Below are 17,651 nucleotides of genomic sequence, written 5' to 3'. Positions count from 1 at the left end.
TATATGCATGCTAACTAGATTTTCTTGAGCTTACCTTCATATTTTTCCAGATTTATATCACGTGAGCTATAATTTCAGTGAAACTTGGTTGATATTTGAATAGGAAAAGGAGTGGATCTACAAAGATTATGTACTACGTTTGTTGCCTTGATGCCAAACGAGCCTCTGGGCAGCAACAAAAAGTACAAACGTAGTATCATGCCTATGATTAGTGAACTTGGGATCCAAAAGTCCAAACACAATTTGCTCATGGAGCAAATTATCAGACCTGCTCAAGTTTTGCATACGAAGTCCCTTGATTTGCTAGTATAAGTGATGAATCCAGATTTAGCAGAGGATGGTGCCTACTTATTGGTGATGGCGGTGACACCAGGCCAACAATGATGCAAACTTCGTCGCGTCACTTATCACACCTGTTCGAGACTCACCAATTGAACATACGGTAACTGTTCTTAGACATCGATTTCTTTTATTTGGTTGGAATCTCATTTTTAACAAAAGACTTTTAATATTTATTTCATTTTAGTCTACAATAAAACATGAAAGTTAGAGCCCAGTATCCAAGAGTTCTTTGATCCATAAAGAGTCAATTATTTAGTAAAAACAAAGAATAAATAAATAAATGGCACATGGGCAAGCATTTATTGTTCTTGGTCCTGCTCTTCCCACATAATATTTAATAATTTCAACCACTATTTTTTTTTCTTGATGTTCTCACTTCACTCAAATTGAATTTAAGATCATGTGATATACAATTTTTGCCTCACATAATTTTTATATTATTTCACAATTTTCAATTTTCTTATTTATATGAATCGCTTTAAAAGATAGAGGCATCTTATCTCTTGAGAAACCCGTGTCATAAATTTTTTAAATTAATTAAATTTTATCATATTTCGTTTAGGTTTCAAAATTTTGCTCGATTTTTTAATAGTATATATAAACTAAATTTTAAGAAACTAAAAATAAAATCAACTTAGTCCTTGAACTTTAAACCTAACTCGTTACTATTTTTTCATCCAACGATCCGCTCACTCAATATTTTACCTCATTCAACCTTTGTAGCACTAGTTCAACCATTTTTTTAGTTTGATGTTGTAAGAACTAGAGTCCAAATCATCCAACGTTTAAGATAGTTCACTATGCTATGTTCGTAGTTTTTTTCTTACTATAATTAAACAATGCACTTGTTATAAATTGTTTAAGTATAAATTTAGCTATAGTTGATGCATGATCTAGTAAGTTATGCTCGTATAACTCATCAATTATAAAATAATAATAATAATAATTATTATTATTTTTATATCATTGATTTCATAATCAATGTCAAATTTTAGAAATTACAAAAGTTAATTTCCAAAAGGCAATTTGGAGAAAAAAATAAACAAGTTTTGAAAATTAAAGTTGTCAAAGTTGACCTAATTTTTGTTTCCATTTTAGAGTGCTTTTAAAGCATATATATATATATATATATATATATATATATATATAAATAAAGCGCGTAATTTAACGCAAGAAGACCGGGTGGGTTCGAGTCAACCAATTCAATCATTCATAATCACTGTGTTCAACAGGGCGCTGCCGCTTTCCCCCCCTCTCTTTCGAACGTTCGTTTAAAACAACAAATTTTCCCCTTTTCTCTTTTCTGGGTATTTTGAAATCTTTCGATTAGCGTATGGAAAAGGTCAGAAATCTCTGAGATTTTCGTTTTTCCATTAAAAAATTAAACCGATTTTCGGAATTTCGAGGTCAGTGAAGCCGCCCTGCTTGTTTGTTCTTAATTTCTGCCCTTTTTTGTTCTTTCTCGAGAAAAATCTCTCTCTTCTGCCCTTCAGACGCTCCTCCTCCTCCCCTTTCTCTCTCTCCCATGCTTTAATTTGAATTCTCTCGGCTCCCAAACGCGGTTTTCGTCGCATCCCTTTGTGTATTATCATCCCTTTTTGGCGCTGTTTATTGTCGTACCACAATCAAACTTGCCGTCCACCCAGATTCTTTGGTGGGGTTCTGATTATCTTTTGAGGTATTTCATGATTCCCTTGATTTCTTCATGGGGTTTTGAGTTCTTGTGATTTGGGGTTCTTGTATTTCTTTCTGGGATGGTTTTTATGATTGTCCCGAGATGTTTGAGGCCTTCGTTTCTGGATGTTCTTATCTGCATTTTGTTGGGTTTTTTCTCATTGATCGGTTTACTCTGCGCATTTGTTGTTGTTCTTTAGGCCTCGATGGAGTTCTGGGTTTAGTTTAGTTTTTCTGTTTGGTAATTGAATTGGTTCCATTGGGAGTTTAGTGTTCATCATGTTCTTACTCCTTTCTCTTTTCCAATAATCTTTTAGATAATTGAACAGAATATTGGATAATGATTTGAGATGCTTTCTTTTCTTTTAGTGAATCATCTTTTTGTTAGTTACCCATTGGTTATAGGACGAAACAAGTTGGTTCTCAAACAATCCATGAGAATCCGATACAAATATAGATACAAATGGTCCCATGGGTGCAAGAATTTTTATGAACATTTCATTTATGAGCAGAAGAGCCATTTTCATTTTCAAGGAATGTTCATTCGATTACGTATTAATCAATATTCGAATGATTGGTCTAAAGATTTGTCTAAGTCACCTCGTTTCTTTTTGTCTAACTCAACTCACTTCTTTTTTTCTTTGTGAGTTTCGGGAATATCCCCATTCTTAGGTTCGAGATTCACATCTATGAATTGAAAAGTCCGAATGATCAACTCTGCAATCAGTTGTTAGAATCAATAGGTCTTCAAATCGTTCCTAAGTTGTTCTTATCTGGTTTTGAAGTTATTTCTTGTAACTATGGTTGGTCATTTCATATGATGTTTTGGTCAATACATCTGGGGTAGACCTATGGTTTGACATATGATGTTCTTAATACTTGCAACTTCTTGTTCATACTTTTCCTAATGGTTATGTTTGTAGGCATTTTATTGATAAAAATGTCATCTGCAAATCCTTATTTTGATGACGTTCGGACCAAACCTGAGGTTATTGATCCTCCACAAGATGATGACATGATGGATGTTAGTGAAAGTGTGAGTGATCCTGCTCGAAATGGAGGAAAGCCTAACGTGGCTGTCTCGAGCAGTGTTCGTGAGCTGTTGGAGTGCCCTGTTTGCTTAAATGCTATGTACCCTCCTATTCATCAGGTCAGTTCTCATCTTTTTAAGATCTTTTGAATGAAATTGTTTACTTGTTGGAGATGAACGCTTTGATACCAAATGATAAAGAATCACTGTAAGAGAAGTAAGATTCAGATTAGCTTGTTGATCGAATATCTTAAGACAAGAACACTTATCTGGGTGAAGTAGGTGGTGTCAATGATGGAGTTGGTGGTGATGTTAGTTATGGCAAAGGTTTTGGTGATGGGTTTGGCAGCTTTAGTTTCTGGAGGTGGATTTGGTGGTGAGGTGGGTAGGGGCTGTCGTTGGAGGCAGAAAATGGACGTTCGGCATCCCGAAACTTCGAGAACTCTTATTAGTTATACCATATTATATACACTTTGTTATTTTCACAACATGAAACTGTTCTCATGGTCATGGAAGAGATTACATATATATCTGTTACGAGAACTAAAACGGATTCCCTATAAGTAATATAATCCCGAATCTCCTAAAAACTCCCGATCTCTCTTCAAAGATCGTATGAACGGTGATTCTTTCCATTCCATAGGTCACGTAGAATTTGTGAGATCTTACATCGATTAGAGAAGGGAACGAGTACCAGCAAGGATATTGGGTTTCGAAGGAGGGTGAATTGTGAGATTCCACATTGGTTGGGGAGGAGAACGAAGCATTCTTTATAAGGGTGTGGAAACCTCTCCCTAGTTGACGCGTTTTAAAAACCTTGAAGGGAAGTCCGAAAGGAAAAACTCACAGAGGACAATATCTGCTAGTGATAGGCTGGGCTGTTACGAAGACGATTTTGTCTCTTCTTCCTATACAAAATACACTGGCTTCGTCTGGATTATAATAGCTCGAGAGCTGTCTTCCTTTTGGGCTCAACTGAATGTTCCCCTTGAGTTTATGAATAATGTTAAAGATTTTGGGTAGTCTTTGAGAGTACCATGTGTTCTTATGTCGATTAACTTTCTGTTGTCGCAGTGTTCGAATGGTCACACATTGTGTTCGGGATGCAAGCCGAGGGTGCACAACCGGTGTCCGACCTGCAGGCATGAACTCGGGAATATCAGATGTCTTGCATTAGAGAAGGTGGCTGCATCTCTGGAACTTCCATGTAAATATCAAACTTTTGGATGTGTGGGCATATACCCTTACTACAGCAAGCTGAAACATGAATCTCAGTGTGTATATCGACCCTATAACTGTCCTTATGCGGGGTCGGAATGCACGGTTGTTGGCGATATTCCGTTTTTGGTAGCTCACCTCAAGGACGATCACAAAGTCGACATGCATAATGGAAGCACTTTCAATCACCGATACGTCAAGTCAAATCCGCAAGAGGTCGAAAATGCCACGTGGATGTTAACGGTACTATTCTGCTTCGTCTTATTGTGTCATGTTTTGAGAGGTCGGACACGCACGCAACTGATACCGTTATTTCTGTTTGATCTATAGGTTTTCAGCTGTTTTGGTCAATACTTTTGTTTACATTTCGAAGCTTTTCAGCTCGGGATGGCACCGGTGTACATAGCTTTCTTGCGGTTTATGGGGGACGATAATGAAGCGAAGAACTACAGTTATAGTCTAGAGGTGGGTGGAAATGGGAGGAAGACGGTGTGGCAAGGAGTGCCACGGAGTATTCGGGACAGTCATCGGAAGGTACGAGACAGCTTTGACGGGCTTATTATCCAACGTAACATGGCGCTGTTCTTCTCGGGGGGAGATCGGAAAGAATTGAAGCTGAGGGTAACTGGTAGGATTTGGAAGGAGCAGTAGTAGTAATGTGTTTGTGTTGTATGTTTGTTTAGGTGCTTAGAAGAAGAAAGTAAAGTAGAGAGCCTAATTTTAATGTTATTTTGAAGGGGAAATTCAAATACATGTCTTCTTACTTCTCTCTTTATTTTTACCTTTTTGCCCCTCCCCCTAAGACTTGAATTTACACTTTTAACCCTTGTTTATTGGATATTTATTTTAAAAATAAATAGTATTTTAATAGCCAAAAATAAAAAATTAAAATTAAAATGAAGGGATGAATTGACCATGTGTGTTAAATAATATACATAAACTTGGATGATTGAGCTCGTCCAAATTAGTTCAAATTCATCCAAATAAATTGGTTTAGGCTCGAGAAAAGTACACCATTGGCTCCAAAGTCTAAATTAGCTCAATTTGTCCAAAGCGGAACTAGTAGGTACTCGTACGAAAACAACATTTATTTCCTGACTGATTAAATAATTTAGTTCATGAACTCACAAACATTTATTTATATATATTAAAATTCAGTATACAAATAAGAAATTTAAATTTATTGTAAATTTACTAAATATAAAATTAAAGGTTATTAGATAAGTTTGAAAAATTTTGTGATTTTTGTAATTTATCTAAAAATGGGGGGAAGAAAAAAATTGGGAAAAACACGCGATTTGGATGCGCGTGGTCTTTTAGTAATCAGTCAATAAATAAACAGATAAACTAACTTACCTACCACAAATTCTGTCATCTCCTAAATTTCGAATCCATTTCCACTGTTCACCAAAACATCGTGACCCATTTTTGAGCCATTTTTGCTGTGAAATGCTTTTTTTTATTGTTGGCAATCACCGGACTCATTTCATTTTCTTCAATTTTCTGTTTCGTTTTCTGTTCTAATCCCCACCTAATGCAGATTTCTCTTCGTCTCTTTCGTTACCAATGAATTTTCCTTCGTTTTCCGTTGAATCTTCCCCTGTTTGCATCCTCTGTGTATGTTTTAGGATCCATCTGGTTTATCGTTTTACCCGATGGAACAGAGATTCGTTGTAATGAGCCCTAATGCGATCCCTACGCATTTTCGTACCCTAGATCGTTAATCGGCATTGCAGAGAAGAATCTCGGAGATGAATTGTATTTATCTTGGTAATTTACCTAACAATGTTGCGTACTTTCTATGATCTATTGCCGATTTCAACGTTCTTTTCTTTGACGGTCTTTTGTGATTGATTAGGGTTCAAGCTGTTGGAGTTTTCCTAGGCGTATTTCGAGAGTCAAGTTTCCGCTTATGAGTTTGGATTCATTTTTTCCAGAAATGTCAGCCAAGTTACAACAGATTGATCAAAAGGGTGGTGGTTCAGGTACTCTTTTTCTTCATCATTTCTGGTGTGAATTTCATGTGTTCCTGTAACTATTTAGATTGGGGTTTTGAAATCCTTAATATGTATCCATGGATTTCGATTTTTCATGGCCTTGATAGTTTGGGGTTTTGAAGTCCAAGTTTCATAAATGTAGTGAATGGTCGATTCATCTTCCTCCTTGAATGTTGGAACTGTTCTATATAAATCTTCCAGAATGTCCTGTTCTTACCTCCATATTCCATTACTCCATCATTGATCAGGTACCCAGAAAAGGCTGAAGGATCTCACATCTCAGTCTGCCAATAAATTCTGTGCAGATTGTGGGTCTCCAGATCCAAAATGGGTGTAAGTATTGTATTATATTAGCTATATGGAATACAATTCGTACATAGTTAGGGGAATAATTAAACTGAGAGTTCAGTACTTGACTATTCTGAAAGGTACCATCCTTCCTGAGAAGTTTGAATACTGAATTTAAAATTATTGGGAATCTGCTACGAAGCTATTGAAATCGGTTTGCTTTTATTTTGCTCATTCTTTTTGCTGCAGAACCATGCTTGCGTGGTGTAGTGTTTATATGGCTGACTGCATATCAGCTTACCAGCTCCTTTTTACTCCTAACTTGCAATCTTTCATGCTTCAGAACTTTTTTTTTTTTCTTATTGGTTAAGCATCTAGGACTAGGACCGCATCTGATATGAAACTCTTAGGATTCGATTTAAAAACCTTATTCAAAAACTACAAAAATGATATTAACTTGATGATCAAGATCAAAAATAAAGAAAACTCGTGATTCGAATCACTCCATAAGATAGTTTGATCAAGACTACTTGAATGACTCTGACATGCAAATCTAAACACAAGAAATGCGACGGAACAAGCTAATAGCTTAAGAAGTATAATATGCAACTTTCATTATGATATCCAAAATCTTTTTACTAAAGCAACAACATGAATGACTATTTATACCCTTGAAAATAAACCTTAGGGTAATGACCACTAGCTAATTGTAACTTATAATCTTATATGGATCTTTTAATCCACCACGAAATTTTGAAGGTAGATATCTTAGAATCTTTTGTATTTTGAATGGATTCACTTGTTGGACGCAGGTCTTTGAATTTGGGGGCATTTATTTGCATCAAGTGTTCTGGAGTACACCGAAGCCTCGGAGTGCATATATCTAAGGTGTTACTCCTTTCTTCAACAGCTCTGTTTTGAAGATTATTAATTTGTATTACTTTCTAACATAATCTTGAAAATTATAGGTTTACAATTGATTCTGAAATTATGGCAGGTTCTTTCAGTGAAGCTAGATGATTGGACGGATGAACAAGTTGATGCTTTGACGAGTATAGGTGGAAATACTGCCGTAAACAAAAAGTACGAAGTTTTCATCCCAGACAGCGATAAGAAACCAAAACCAGACTCATCCATAGAGGAGCGTTTGGATTTTATAAGGTAAATCTTTTGTGATGTTATTCTTGCTATAAGCAAATATCATCCAAATGATATAATATTTACATGGTTTGGCTGCACAGGAAAAAATATGAGCTACTGCAATTCGCAAGTCTTGACGACCAGATTTTCTGTCCTTTTCCACCCCCGCAGAAGAAATCATCATTCTGGCATAGCATTTCTTATAATGGAAGCGAAGAAAGAAGGAATTACGAAAAACTACCGACAAAAACTCGAATCGGAAGTGCATTCCGGAACAGCTGGGGAAGAAAAGATTGTGAACCGAAGAACAGCAAAAAGGGAAATGCATTGGTATTAAGCAGCTCAATGGTAATGATCTGTGAAAGTGTTTAATTTTCTGCATTACTTTCCACACACAACTATTCACGTGTTCTTACTATAACTCTTCTCTGTTCATCGTTTTCCTAATAAAACTTAAGCAGAAGAGGTAGCTGAAGTATATGCTGTGTACTGTTTGCAGGCAGGTATGATTGAATTCGTTGGTTTAATTAAGGTCAACGTAGTTAGAGGAACCAATTTAGCTATCAGGGATATGGTGACAAGCGACCCATATGTAATTCTCTCGTTGGGCAACCAAGTGAGACTCCCTAATGAACCTTTTTCATATTGTCATAGCTCCTGGGGTGGGAAATTGCCTGAATTCTCCTGTGTTCTTATATACTTTTCAGTCAGTGAAGACACGAGTCATCAAGAGCAGTTTGAATCCAGTGTGGAACGAGAGCCTAATGCTGTCAATTCCTGATCACATTCCTCCATTAAGAGTGGTAAGTAAGTTGGATGACCTGAAAATACTTCCTAGTTCTTTCTTTCTCTTGATCATGTTTAGTAGGAGGAACTTAAAGTAACTTTGTGCAGATTGTGTATGACAAAGACACATTTTCAACCGATGACTTCATGGGTGAAGCAGAAATTGATATCAATCCACTGCTCACGGCAGCCCAAGCCTGTGAGAGATCCACAGTCAGTGAACCGATGCAGCTAGGAAAATGGGTAGCATGCAAGGAGAACACTCTTGCAAAGGATGGCATCATCACTCTTGTAGATGGGAAGATCCGACAAGACATCTCTTTGAAGCTGCAGAACGTCGAACGAGGCGTGCTGGAGATGGAGCTTGAATGTGTTCCTCTTTCTCAGTAGGCTGAGCCATCCATCCATCCATCCATCCATCCAAAACTGAGCTGTTTACAATATTAGGGAACCATAGATAGAGGTGTTCTTAGAGATTGCTGCAAATCATTGGTCTGAGCAGGGGAAAAAGGTTACTTTTCAGGAATATCAATGGAAGAAGTGTCTGTGCTGAAGAAATTCTTGTGTTCATAGTTGGTTTATGCCTCAATAACCTTCGCTTGTGTTTAAGATTATCCCCCTTTGAATGTTTTTCTGTAAACTATGTTAATATGTTGGAAAGGAGAAAGAACTTGTACATTCGAGATTACTTTACTTCTTTAATGTGAAATGTGATTGTCTTTTCTTTTTCAAGAATCATATCATAAGTTTATCATAAGTTTAGTAGGTGGAAGGGAACATTCATTCATACCTGGAAATGGGAAGCCTCTAGTTTTCATCATTCTTGGTCATTTTGCTGTTGGAGCAGACAATTCCTTGCATCAAATATAATTTTTACTTCGTTCGCGACTTTGCTATGCAATTTTTACTTCGTTCACGACTTCGTTCGCGACTTTGCTATGCAATTTTTACTTCGTTCACGACTTTGCTATGCAATAAGTTGTTTGTTGTTTGACTTTGCTATACAATAAGAAATGGAGTGAAAAGACCAATATAGATAGATAGAAAGCCAATGCTTTTTTCTCTCTCGAAGCCAAGTAGAAAGGTTATCAGTCTACTCGAGTCCTAAAGAAGAAGTCCGTTCAATCGTAGATTCAATATTAACATGGCCACACTAAAATAGTATGTTTTCATTTTACAAATAGGCATATCCCACTAATCAAACAAACAAACAAAATGATATCGTAAGAAAATTTCTCGTTGAGTTACATACTGTCTCCTAATGATCATTTCTTAATAAATCTCGATGACTCAATTTTGAAAAAAAAAAAAAAAAAAAAAAAAAAATTGACCAAGTCAGGCGTCGTTGAAGAAAGAGATTCAGAAGTAGCTCATTATTAGAGATAAATCCTGAACCTGACGGAGCAAAAGGTTCCTTTTCCTGATATACGAAATATGATCGGAATTAATAAACACAGATGATTAGAAACTGTTTGCAGCTCCCAAGAATTCAAATATTCAAATCCATGTACTCCCCACACACATTCTGCTAGTCATAAGCCTGAGATCCTGTCATAAACTTAATAGTAACTATTTTATAACCTTTCTTCCAAAAGCTATGAAAATTCATGAACAACATCCAAATCCATTGCTGATACCCTTCAGTCTACCAGCAGTTAGAGCATTTCTTCATTTCCTCTCCCCTTCATATTCTGCTGCATGAAAAGCCAAAACCATCAGGCCATTCAAACAAGCCATTGGAAAATCCTTCACCAGCTGTGTGTGCTTGCTTGATAAACTGCTTTACTAGCAGAAGCTACAAATTCTGAAGCAGAGAGATTACTGATATCATTATTTATATCCATTGCCAATGCAAGGCAAGAACTTGGTTTCTGCATTCATGGCACAGCTTCAAACCTTGCTTTTAGTTTCTAACCTCTGAAAACAAGAGATTCAGACTTTGGCACTTGAATAGATTATAAAGCAAGCAACTGCAGGCTATTTTGACAAAGAACAGGTCAGGCTTCATTTTCTGTGGCTCACAAAAGTAAATTTGGGTGGGGGAAGGTCTTTTCTAGCTCTCCATCTATCTAACTTAAATTAATCATATGTTTCAACATCTCAGCCAACAGGATAATCTTTAACTATCAGAGGTCAACTTTTTTCAGATGACAAGCATGTACAATGACGTTTTCGCTATCCAACATACCAAAACTAGTAACATTCTAATAAAATCGAAACGATGTTTCTCCTTTACACACAAAGAAACCAGAACAATCTGATATATATGTATACCTATGAGAAGACCAGACAGTAGAAATAATTCGAAGTGCAGCCACATACATGAATCCTCATGAAGAGAGCCTAAAAAACACGAAAACGTGTTACCTCGCCAACAAGGGAGGGAAGGAAATCTCTTACTATCTGTTAGCAATACTACAATACTACAATACAAAAGAAGAAGCAGATGCAATAACTAATAAGGGCCATCATTTCAATAGAATTTTAAGGTAGGTATAGATATATGGGTATGAAACAAAGCCTTTTTAGTAAGAATACATCAATTGCAACCTCTGCAAATTGGTGTTGGCAAATAGCACTAGATATTTACATTCCCATAAGAGGGGAATTAGCCTCCCTGTAACAGGTCAAATGAAAAAATAAACCCAAAAGGAAAAAACATGACTCAACTTTGCAGATTGATAACATACACTATTATCAAAATGCTGTTCATAAAGTACATGAACACCAGTACCCAACTGATGAACACTTGGCTAAACAATAAACCATTAACCAAAGAGTCCAAACTTCAAACTTATGTAGCCACATGCACAATCAATAATGTGAGGGTTTAGTGTTTATTTATCAACAACAATGCATCTGAAATACACACCGAAGAACATCGGTTGCCTCGGTCCTTCCTTCATTCGATCGTTCCAAGAATGTTTCAGGAAGCACATTCTGGACATCGAATTAATCCATTCTCATTGCAATCTAAGCACCTCTTCAAGACTTCTTCATCTTCATCATACAACTTCCTGCTCCCACTGCAAGTCATACAAGGGACAAACCTTACATCTCCACAACCCTCACAGACAAATCCGGGTTCCTGAACCGGGAACCCCTTGAGAATCTTGATTAATTCTCCAGCTTCAAAGAGTTGTTTGATCACCTCGGCTCCTCCCACATGCTTTCCCCTAATAAAAACTTGAGGCAAACTGACATTTTTCTCGCCCATAACACTCTGCAACTCTTTCCTGTAGGCAGAATCCATTGATACATCACGCTCGTCTACCCAAACCCTAAAACCTCGGAATATTACCCTCACGGCATAGCAATCCTCATATGTCCTTCGAATCCCTCGTAAACTGGTCAAATACACCACAATTCTATCCTCAGTACCCGGCAATCGAATGGAAGGAACCCGGAAATCGGAAGCGAAGGATTTTGGGAGTTTAAGCTTGCTTTGAATTTGATGTTGCGATCCCTCGGTGGGCGAAGAAGAAGACTTACCGCTCTCAAACAAATTACACAATTGCTTGACCTTCCCTTTAATCGAATTGGAGGCAGATTTCATGGATTCGAAAGGGCTGTAATACTTCTTGACAGAATCCGTCCGATTAAGGGAGGCTCGAAGGTAGGGTTTCATGTTGGAATCCATAGAGGAGGAGTGCAACGTAACGGAGCGATTGAAGAAGGAAGAAGACTTAGTTCGATCAAATTCCGCCATCGACCCAAATACGAAAACAGGGGAAAAAATGAAATCAAGTCGAAACCCAATAAAAAGCAGGAGGAAAACAACCGAAAAACGTCGAAATGAGAGAAGAAAATGGAAAGAAACCAATGAATCACGACGAACAGAGAATCAAAAAAGAGGGTTGTTTAGGGCGTTTCGATGAGAAAACCGATTGTCCCTGTTTAGGTTAAGGAGGGATAACGGAGGAGTATATGCGTAGCAAGTAAGCGAAGAATGTTGTTGGAAAAGGGTTTTCTAGAGAGAGAAATGGAAGCTTTTGTGAGCCTTTCGGTGGGGGAAATTAGGGTATGGTTTGAGATTAAGAGAGAGAGAGAGAGAGATGATGTTGTGTACCTTTTTGACACGAAGACGCGGCAGGCTTTGTTTGAATTCTACTTGGCGTTTCTTCTTCGTCGCTCGCTTTCATGGCTTTCTCTCTCTACCAGACTCTTTCTCTCTCTACCCCCACTGGAAACGCTCTGGAATTTGCCCATATTTGCCCAAATTTGTAAGTTTCTTATCTCATTCACCGCCAAAACGTTGACTCCTTTGCTTATTTATGCATACATGCCTTCATTTCTACACCACATCATTGCGTATAATTTTACAACTACAAAATTATTTTTAAAATATAAATTCTAATTAATATTATTTTCACTCTAACTTATTTCTCATTTCGTAATTTTTACTTAATAATAATTTTTAAATATTTATGGAACGCATACATAATAAATAAATAAATAAATATATATATATAAATATTTTAAGCATAGAGATATTTTTTAAATAAAGGGAAATTTTGAGAACAGTTTTTTTAGTTAGATTACACGTCCTCAATTTTTTTTTTTTTTTTTTTTTTTTTTTTTTTGTATTCAATAGGTTTAAAAATAATAAAAGTTAATTTTATATCTAATAAAATTAAAAAAATTTAATTTTGAGTTTAATCGTAAGTTTTAAAAGTATTAAATAGATAGTTTTTCTAAAATTTGATGTAAAAAAATAACTTTAAAATTGGAAAACAATAAATGAAAATAGAAGATATTCGAATCCCTTATTTGTTAAGTTATATTTATATCTATTGTAATAATTTTTTGTGTGCGGAAGAAAAATCATTTATTATTCAAAAGGAAAACATTTAATACCATAATTTAAATAAAGTAGTTCAGGTGCTTAACGTGTGTTTGTTTCTTTTTTTTTAATAAAAGCAAGTGAAATAATTACAATCATAAATAGGTATTATAGGCCCCATGTAACAACGATCGATTTAAATACTTCAGTTTCGTAGCTAATTAATTAATTTATATATATATAGATATTAATTCATTTTTTGAAAAGAAAATTTTGTTATTGAAAATTACTTTTTCCAGTTTTAAAATTTTTAAGAAAATTTTGAAGAATAAGGACAATATTAATTTGTCCATACAACATTAAATTTATATTTGGGATATAGTTAAGTTGACAGCTCACACCGAGATATACAACTTGAACCGTAGTATAGAAAATAATTACCATTTTTGTAATGAGATTTTTAATTTTTAATTTTGTAAGACTCAATTTTAAAGAAAAATCAATTAGCTTAATTAGCTTAACAAAATTTAGTGGAATATTTAGAAAATGTAGACATACCATTATAGGTGTGTACTTGATTCATTAACAAAATCAATTTCTTCATACCTGCAAGAATAATTCAAGAAAAGAACGAAGATCAGAAAATTTAACAGTAGTTCGAGTAGTGCCTTACCCTACTCCTCTTTAAGACTCCTCGAGTATGATATTGAAAAGTGACCAAACCGACAACAACTAGCATTGAACCATTTTCAAATTTCTTGGACTTTGTTCGGAATGACATTTCAAGTGATCAAAACATTTTGAAAAAGTCATTTTAAACCGGTCTAACTAGAGCAATCTAGCAATAAACATAGCCTAAAAGAACGGAATAAACTTGCTTATACGCTACAAGAAAACTCAGAACTCAGTTAAGCCATACTCGAATTTACCAATCCAAGCATCTTCCTATAAGAAGGTAAACATGGGAAGCAGAAGGATACAAGTTACTGAATGGTAAGTGAAAAATATACCTTCCTTCTTCTAGTAGTGTATGTAGTTGTGTAAATGGTAAAAATCTTCAGTACTGAACAGCCATGGTAAAGTTAATGCAAGAACCCCAAAACATAAGAAAACACAATCACTCGACCCCCTCTCCCACCATAATTAAAAAGGAAGAAGACATGTTACTGAGTACATGCAGAAGGGCAAGATTTTTACAGGTCATTCATTGCAGACAAGCTTCGAGGCATTCAAAGTTTCAAACTTCTTCCCATGGGATTGCTCCAGGCCTTTCCCAAATCTCCATTCCTCATTCAATAACCCTTGTTCCCCCGAATCCTCGCCCTCATGTCAACCTGGAATTTTGAGGTGCATTGAATCAATTTTAGTACCATCTAACAAGGTTAACGACGTCGAGAAAAACAAATTAAATGACGACAGCCACTGATTTTCAGTTCTTTTTCTTTTGGAAACAGGAATCACTGTTTATTACTATGATAAAAACTTTCTTTAAGGATATACCACATGAAAGCCACCCAGTCAGTCTCAGTCCCTGATGGAGTTTACAAAAGCATTGCCTCCAGAAGGAAGGATTAAACTGAAAGTGCAGTTATTGGAGGCATTATCTACAGGAACCTAGTAAGAACTGCAAAGTTTAGCTAACTCAAAATTTATCCAATCTTAACTCTTATTGTTTCTTTCCAACCGGAGACTCCACCCTAAAATTTGTTTGCTTTGCCCCTTACCTTAAGCAATATCCATAAACAAGATGAAATATATTCTCTTCCGAAGTTCGATCTGAGAAAAACTGTAAATCAGAAGTTTACTAAAGGGCACAGGATAAAATGTATAGTTAGTTCCTTCACTTTCTTCCAAACATAAAGGCACGCTAAAGGGTAAAAAGTTTTGTGACAAAACAATTGAACAACATCGAGTCTTCACCTTTCAGAAGTTTTGAGTCCATGAGAAAAAGCTGTGCGGACTTTTTGGGGATATTTTCCTATTTACCCTTATAGAGATTCTTTCTAGAACACTACTGCTGCATCCATTTGGTATAACACAGATGTTGAGCCCAAAAAAGGGAAAGTCCACAATCTCTACGCCGTTCCAATCCACTCATTTTCTATAAAACCGAGCAGGTCATTTAGTTCGCTAAATTCAAGTGCTGTCAAGTTCCTTCTAATCAGTACATTCCAGCTTCTCGAATCCTCATTTCATAATTCGTTTACTGAACCTCACAGAAAATGGATGAAGTCCCACGGTCCAGTAGGCCAATATCTTCCCATCTTCTAATTTGATAGCAGAATTATTTGTGATGAATCCCCTTCAACTTTGTTATGTTTGATATAGAGATCCATGCCCTTCTGCCTTTTCTTTCGGAAGCAGGTCATTCCCCCCTTATTTTCGATAAATGCAGTTCATTGCCCTGCATTCAAAGACCTCCATACTCATTTTTCCATCAGTGCTTAATTTTTTTCTCCGATTCTCACACTTTGAAGAAGGCTCTTTACGGACTGAAGCATCCTCCATTTTTCTATAGAGAAGAGACCACCTTTGAATTTACAAAGTGGATAAGCTTCCCTATGAGGAGCCATCCAAGAGAAAGTTTCTTGTCTTCTTTTTCAAGGTGTTGTGACGCTGTCATATTTCCCCTAGGCATGGGACAAGAAGAATGATAGATTTGCTAGCACCATGTGACACAAGGTTGACCTTCCACCTTTAGCATAGGGCAAAAATCCTAGCATATATTTCCAAGAAAAATTTCCAACATTCACCCATAGCATTACTTTGGATATCCTTTTGGATAGCTTCACCCATAGATGCTCTCTCTACTTCCCAATGAGATGAGAAAATAAAGAAGTGACTAATCATCTATTCACAGTCCACTATCTTAAGACCAATCTTTACATTATATAATACCACATAAAAGTTTAAACTACGAGTTGCCATGTTGTTGGATCATGAGGTGTATTTTAGAATACTTTGAAGCACCAGTAGCATGATTGAGATCTACTTAAACAAAAAATGAACGCCTGCATGAGGCTAGAGAAGGAGTTCACGAAAACTTGCCTGGCCTCTTTTACAATTGAAATATGTTTCCCTTAATCCCACGCATTCGCTAGGAATGCAAGGACTCTTCTCTCCAGCACATTCCTTGTAAGTTCGGTTCTGGACCTGAAATTACAACAACATAAAGACTGAAATCCATGTTGAAATCAAGCAACGACGCTATACATCCTTATTTACATTATTCGTGATAGACTGTTCTAACATTCATTAATACTGTATAATCTGTCACAAATGATAGCCAAAGAGTAAAAAGGACATTTCAGAATAATAGATGGCAATTCTATAGTAAGATTATCCAAGTACTGATAAGATACATGTCTGCACACGCACACACATAAAGACGGACAAATACAGAGAGAAGATGATTATACAAGACCTTTACACAATCGGATTCGCTGAGACACTTGACCAGTTCCATCGCTAAACCTTTGCAAGACTTCGACATCCTTCCCCTTAATTTTACCCTCCTCAAAGATTCCTGTTATGCCTTGAATCTTCACTTGAAATAGCACAATTATCTTCGTTTACAGTATTCAGCTTTGTGCTCTTGACAATAAATATCAACCGAGCTGATTTTCTACTCGCAGGACTTAACTGGAAACCAGACAGTATGCACAATTCTCCTCAGCGTCAGTGAGGAACAGCATGATAAATCGTGAAACAATCTATAGCACGAAGCAAGGCGGCAAATAACACACCAAATTCATATTACATAGAGAGAGAAAAAAAAAAAACATTGTATCATTGAAATATCTAATTTTTTTTTAATAAACCAATCAAAATCAGTGAAAAAAAGTGATAGAACGATTGATTCTTAGGATATCGGTAAGGAATCCGACCGAGAAATGGGAGCTGGCTTCCAATTAGAAGGCATGGACGCAGAGCTGATTCCAAAATTGAATAGGAACAAACATGAAAGAAGAAGGATGAGAACAGTAAAAAGCATAATAGAACAGAAACGAAGCAAGTGAGAGAGAGCCTGTGGAATGGAGATGGCGGATGGATGCATAGATGGAGACAGATTTGATACAGAAGAAAATGAACACAGAGTTGCAGAACGAAAAGGAAACAGAATCAACAACAGCAAAGAACACGACGAAGCGAATCGAACAGCGACGGAGGAATTTACCTGGCGAGAGGAAACGACGACTACCGATTGCTGTGAACGCCCGACGAACAAGAATAAGGCGAAAGAAGGGGTGACGACTTTCTACAAAGGTTAATTTCATTTCGTGGTTTAAATAAATAAATAAATAAATAAATAAAATTACAATTAGATTTTAGACTCAATTAATAAAAACACCCATAAATATTATACTTTATTAAAAAAAAATAATAATTTTCA

The 17,651-nt window shown here is 36.2% G+C and overlaps 4 protein-coding genes across 17 annotated transcripts; 2 read left to right on the top strand and 2 right to left on the bottom strand.

The window, feature by feature from the left end:
- The first annotated feature begins 1,541 nt into the window (after positions 1-1,541).
- Positions 1,542-5,039, top strand: LOC111788670 (E3 ubiquitin-protein ligase DIS1). 2 transcript variants are annotated; one of them, XM_023669103.2, is made up of 4 exons: positions 1,542-2,020; positions 2,940-3,166; positions 4,121-4,507; positions 4,595-5,039. In XM_023669103.2, the coding sequence occupies exons 2-4, from the start codon at positions 2,957-2,959 to the stop codon at positions 4,913-4,915; spliced, it is 918 nt and encodes a 305-aa protein (XP_023524871.1). In that variant the 5' UTR covers positions 1,542-2,020; positions 2,940-2,956; the 3' UTR covers positions 4,916-5,039. The 2 variants fall into 2 exon arrangements, with proteins under 2 accessions (XP_023524871.1, XP_023524879.1); XM_023669111.2 differs by lacking the exon at positions 1,542-2,020 and adding an exon at positions 2,052-2,759.
- A 605-nt stretch (positions 5,040-5,644) lies between these two features.
- LOC111791725 (putative ADP-ribosylation factor GTPase-activating protein AGD11) lies at positions 5,645-9,163 on the top strand. Its single transcript, XM_023673198.2, has 9 exons — positions 5,645-6,034; positions 6,123-6,249; positions 6,510-6,594; positions 7,362-7,437; positions 7,547-7,710; positions 7,791-8,037; positions 8,189-8,305; positions 8,397-8,492; positions 8,584-9,163. Exons 2-9 carry the CDS (start codon positions 6,177-6,179, stop codon positions 8,863-8,865), a joined length of 1,140 nt encoding a protein of 379 aa, XP_023528966.1. The 5' UTR covers positions 5,645-6,034; positions 6,123-6,176; the 3' UTR covers positions 8,866-9,163.
- Positions 9,164-9,935: 772 nt separating this feature from the next.
- Positions 9,936-12,548, bottom strand: LOC111795751 (uncharacterized protein At5g39865-like). Of its 6 annotated transcripts, none has more exons than XM_087128660.1 (3): positions 11,348-12,548; positions 10,750-10,818; positions 9,936-10,279 (listed from the first exon to the last, which is right to left on the bottom strand). In XM_087128660.1, exon 1 carries the CDS (start codon positions 12,182-12,184, stop codon positions 11,402-11,404), a length of 783 nt encoding a protein of 260 aa, XP_086984786.1. In that variant the 5' UTR covers positions 12,185-12,548; the 3' UTR covers positions 9,936-10,279; positions 10,750-10,818; positions 11,348-11,401. The 6 variants fall into 6 exon arrangements, with proteins under 6 accessions (XP_086984786.1, XP_023534105.2, XP_086984785.1 ...); XM_023678337.2 differs by having other exon boundaries at positions 9,936-10,166; XM_087128659.1 differs by lacking the exon at positions 10,750-10,818.
- LOC111795776 (cytochrome C oxidase assembly factor) lies at positions 9,936-17,549 on the bottom strand. Of its 8 annotated transcripts, none has more exons than XR_015422974.1 (8): positions 17,436-17,549; positions 16,683-16,900; positions 16,307-16,411; positions 14,269-14,592; positions 13,817-13,864; positions 12,545-12,769; positions 10,750-10,818; positions 9,936-10,279 (listed from the first exon to the last, which is right to left on the bottom strand). XR_015422974.1 is itself a non-coding variant. In XM_087128671.1 (5 exons), exons 3-5 carry the CDS (start codon positions 16,749-16,751, stop codon positions 14,551-14,553), a joined length of 216 nt encoding a protein of 71 aa, XP_086984797.1. In that variant the 5' UTR covers positions 16,752-16,900; positions 17,146-17,190; positions 17,436-17,496; the 3' UTR covers positions 14,292-14,550. The 8 variants fall into 8 exon arrangements, 3 of the variants coding, with proteins under 3 accessions (XP_023534123.1, XP_086984797.1, XP_023534138.1); XR_015422973.1 differs by having other exon boundaries at positions 9,936-10,166; XR_015422971.1 differs by lacking the exon at positions 10,750-10,818.
- Between the last annotated feature and the right edge of the window lie 102 nt (positions 17,550-17,651).

Source organism: Cucurbita pepo, chromosome 1 (assembly GCF_057944985.1).
Source record: "Cucurbita pepo subsp. pepo isolate OVF chromosome 1, ASM5794498v1, whole genome shotgun sequence".
NCBI lineage: Eukaryota > Viridiplantae > Streptophyta > Magnoliopsida > Cucurbitales > Cucurbitaceae > Cucurbita > Cucurbita pepo.
The sequence above is the reverse complement of the archived record's forward strand: the minus strand, read 5'-3'. Positions and strand labels throughout refer to the sequence as shown.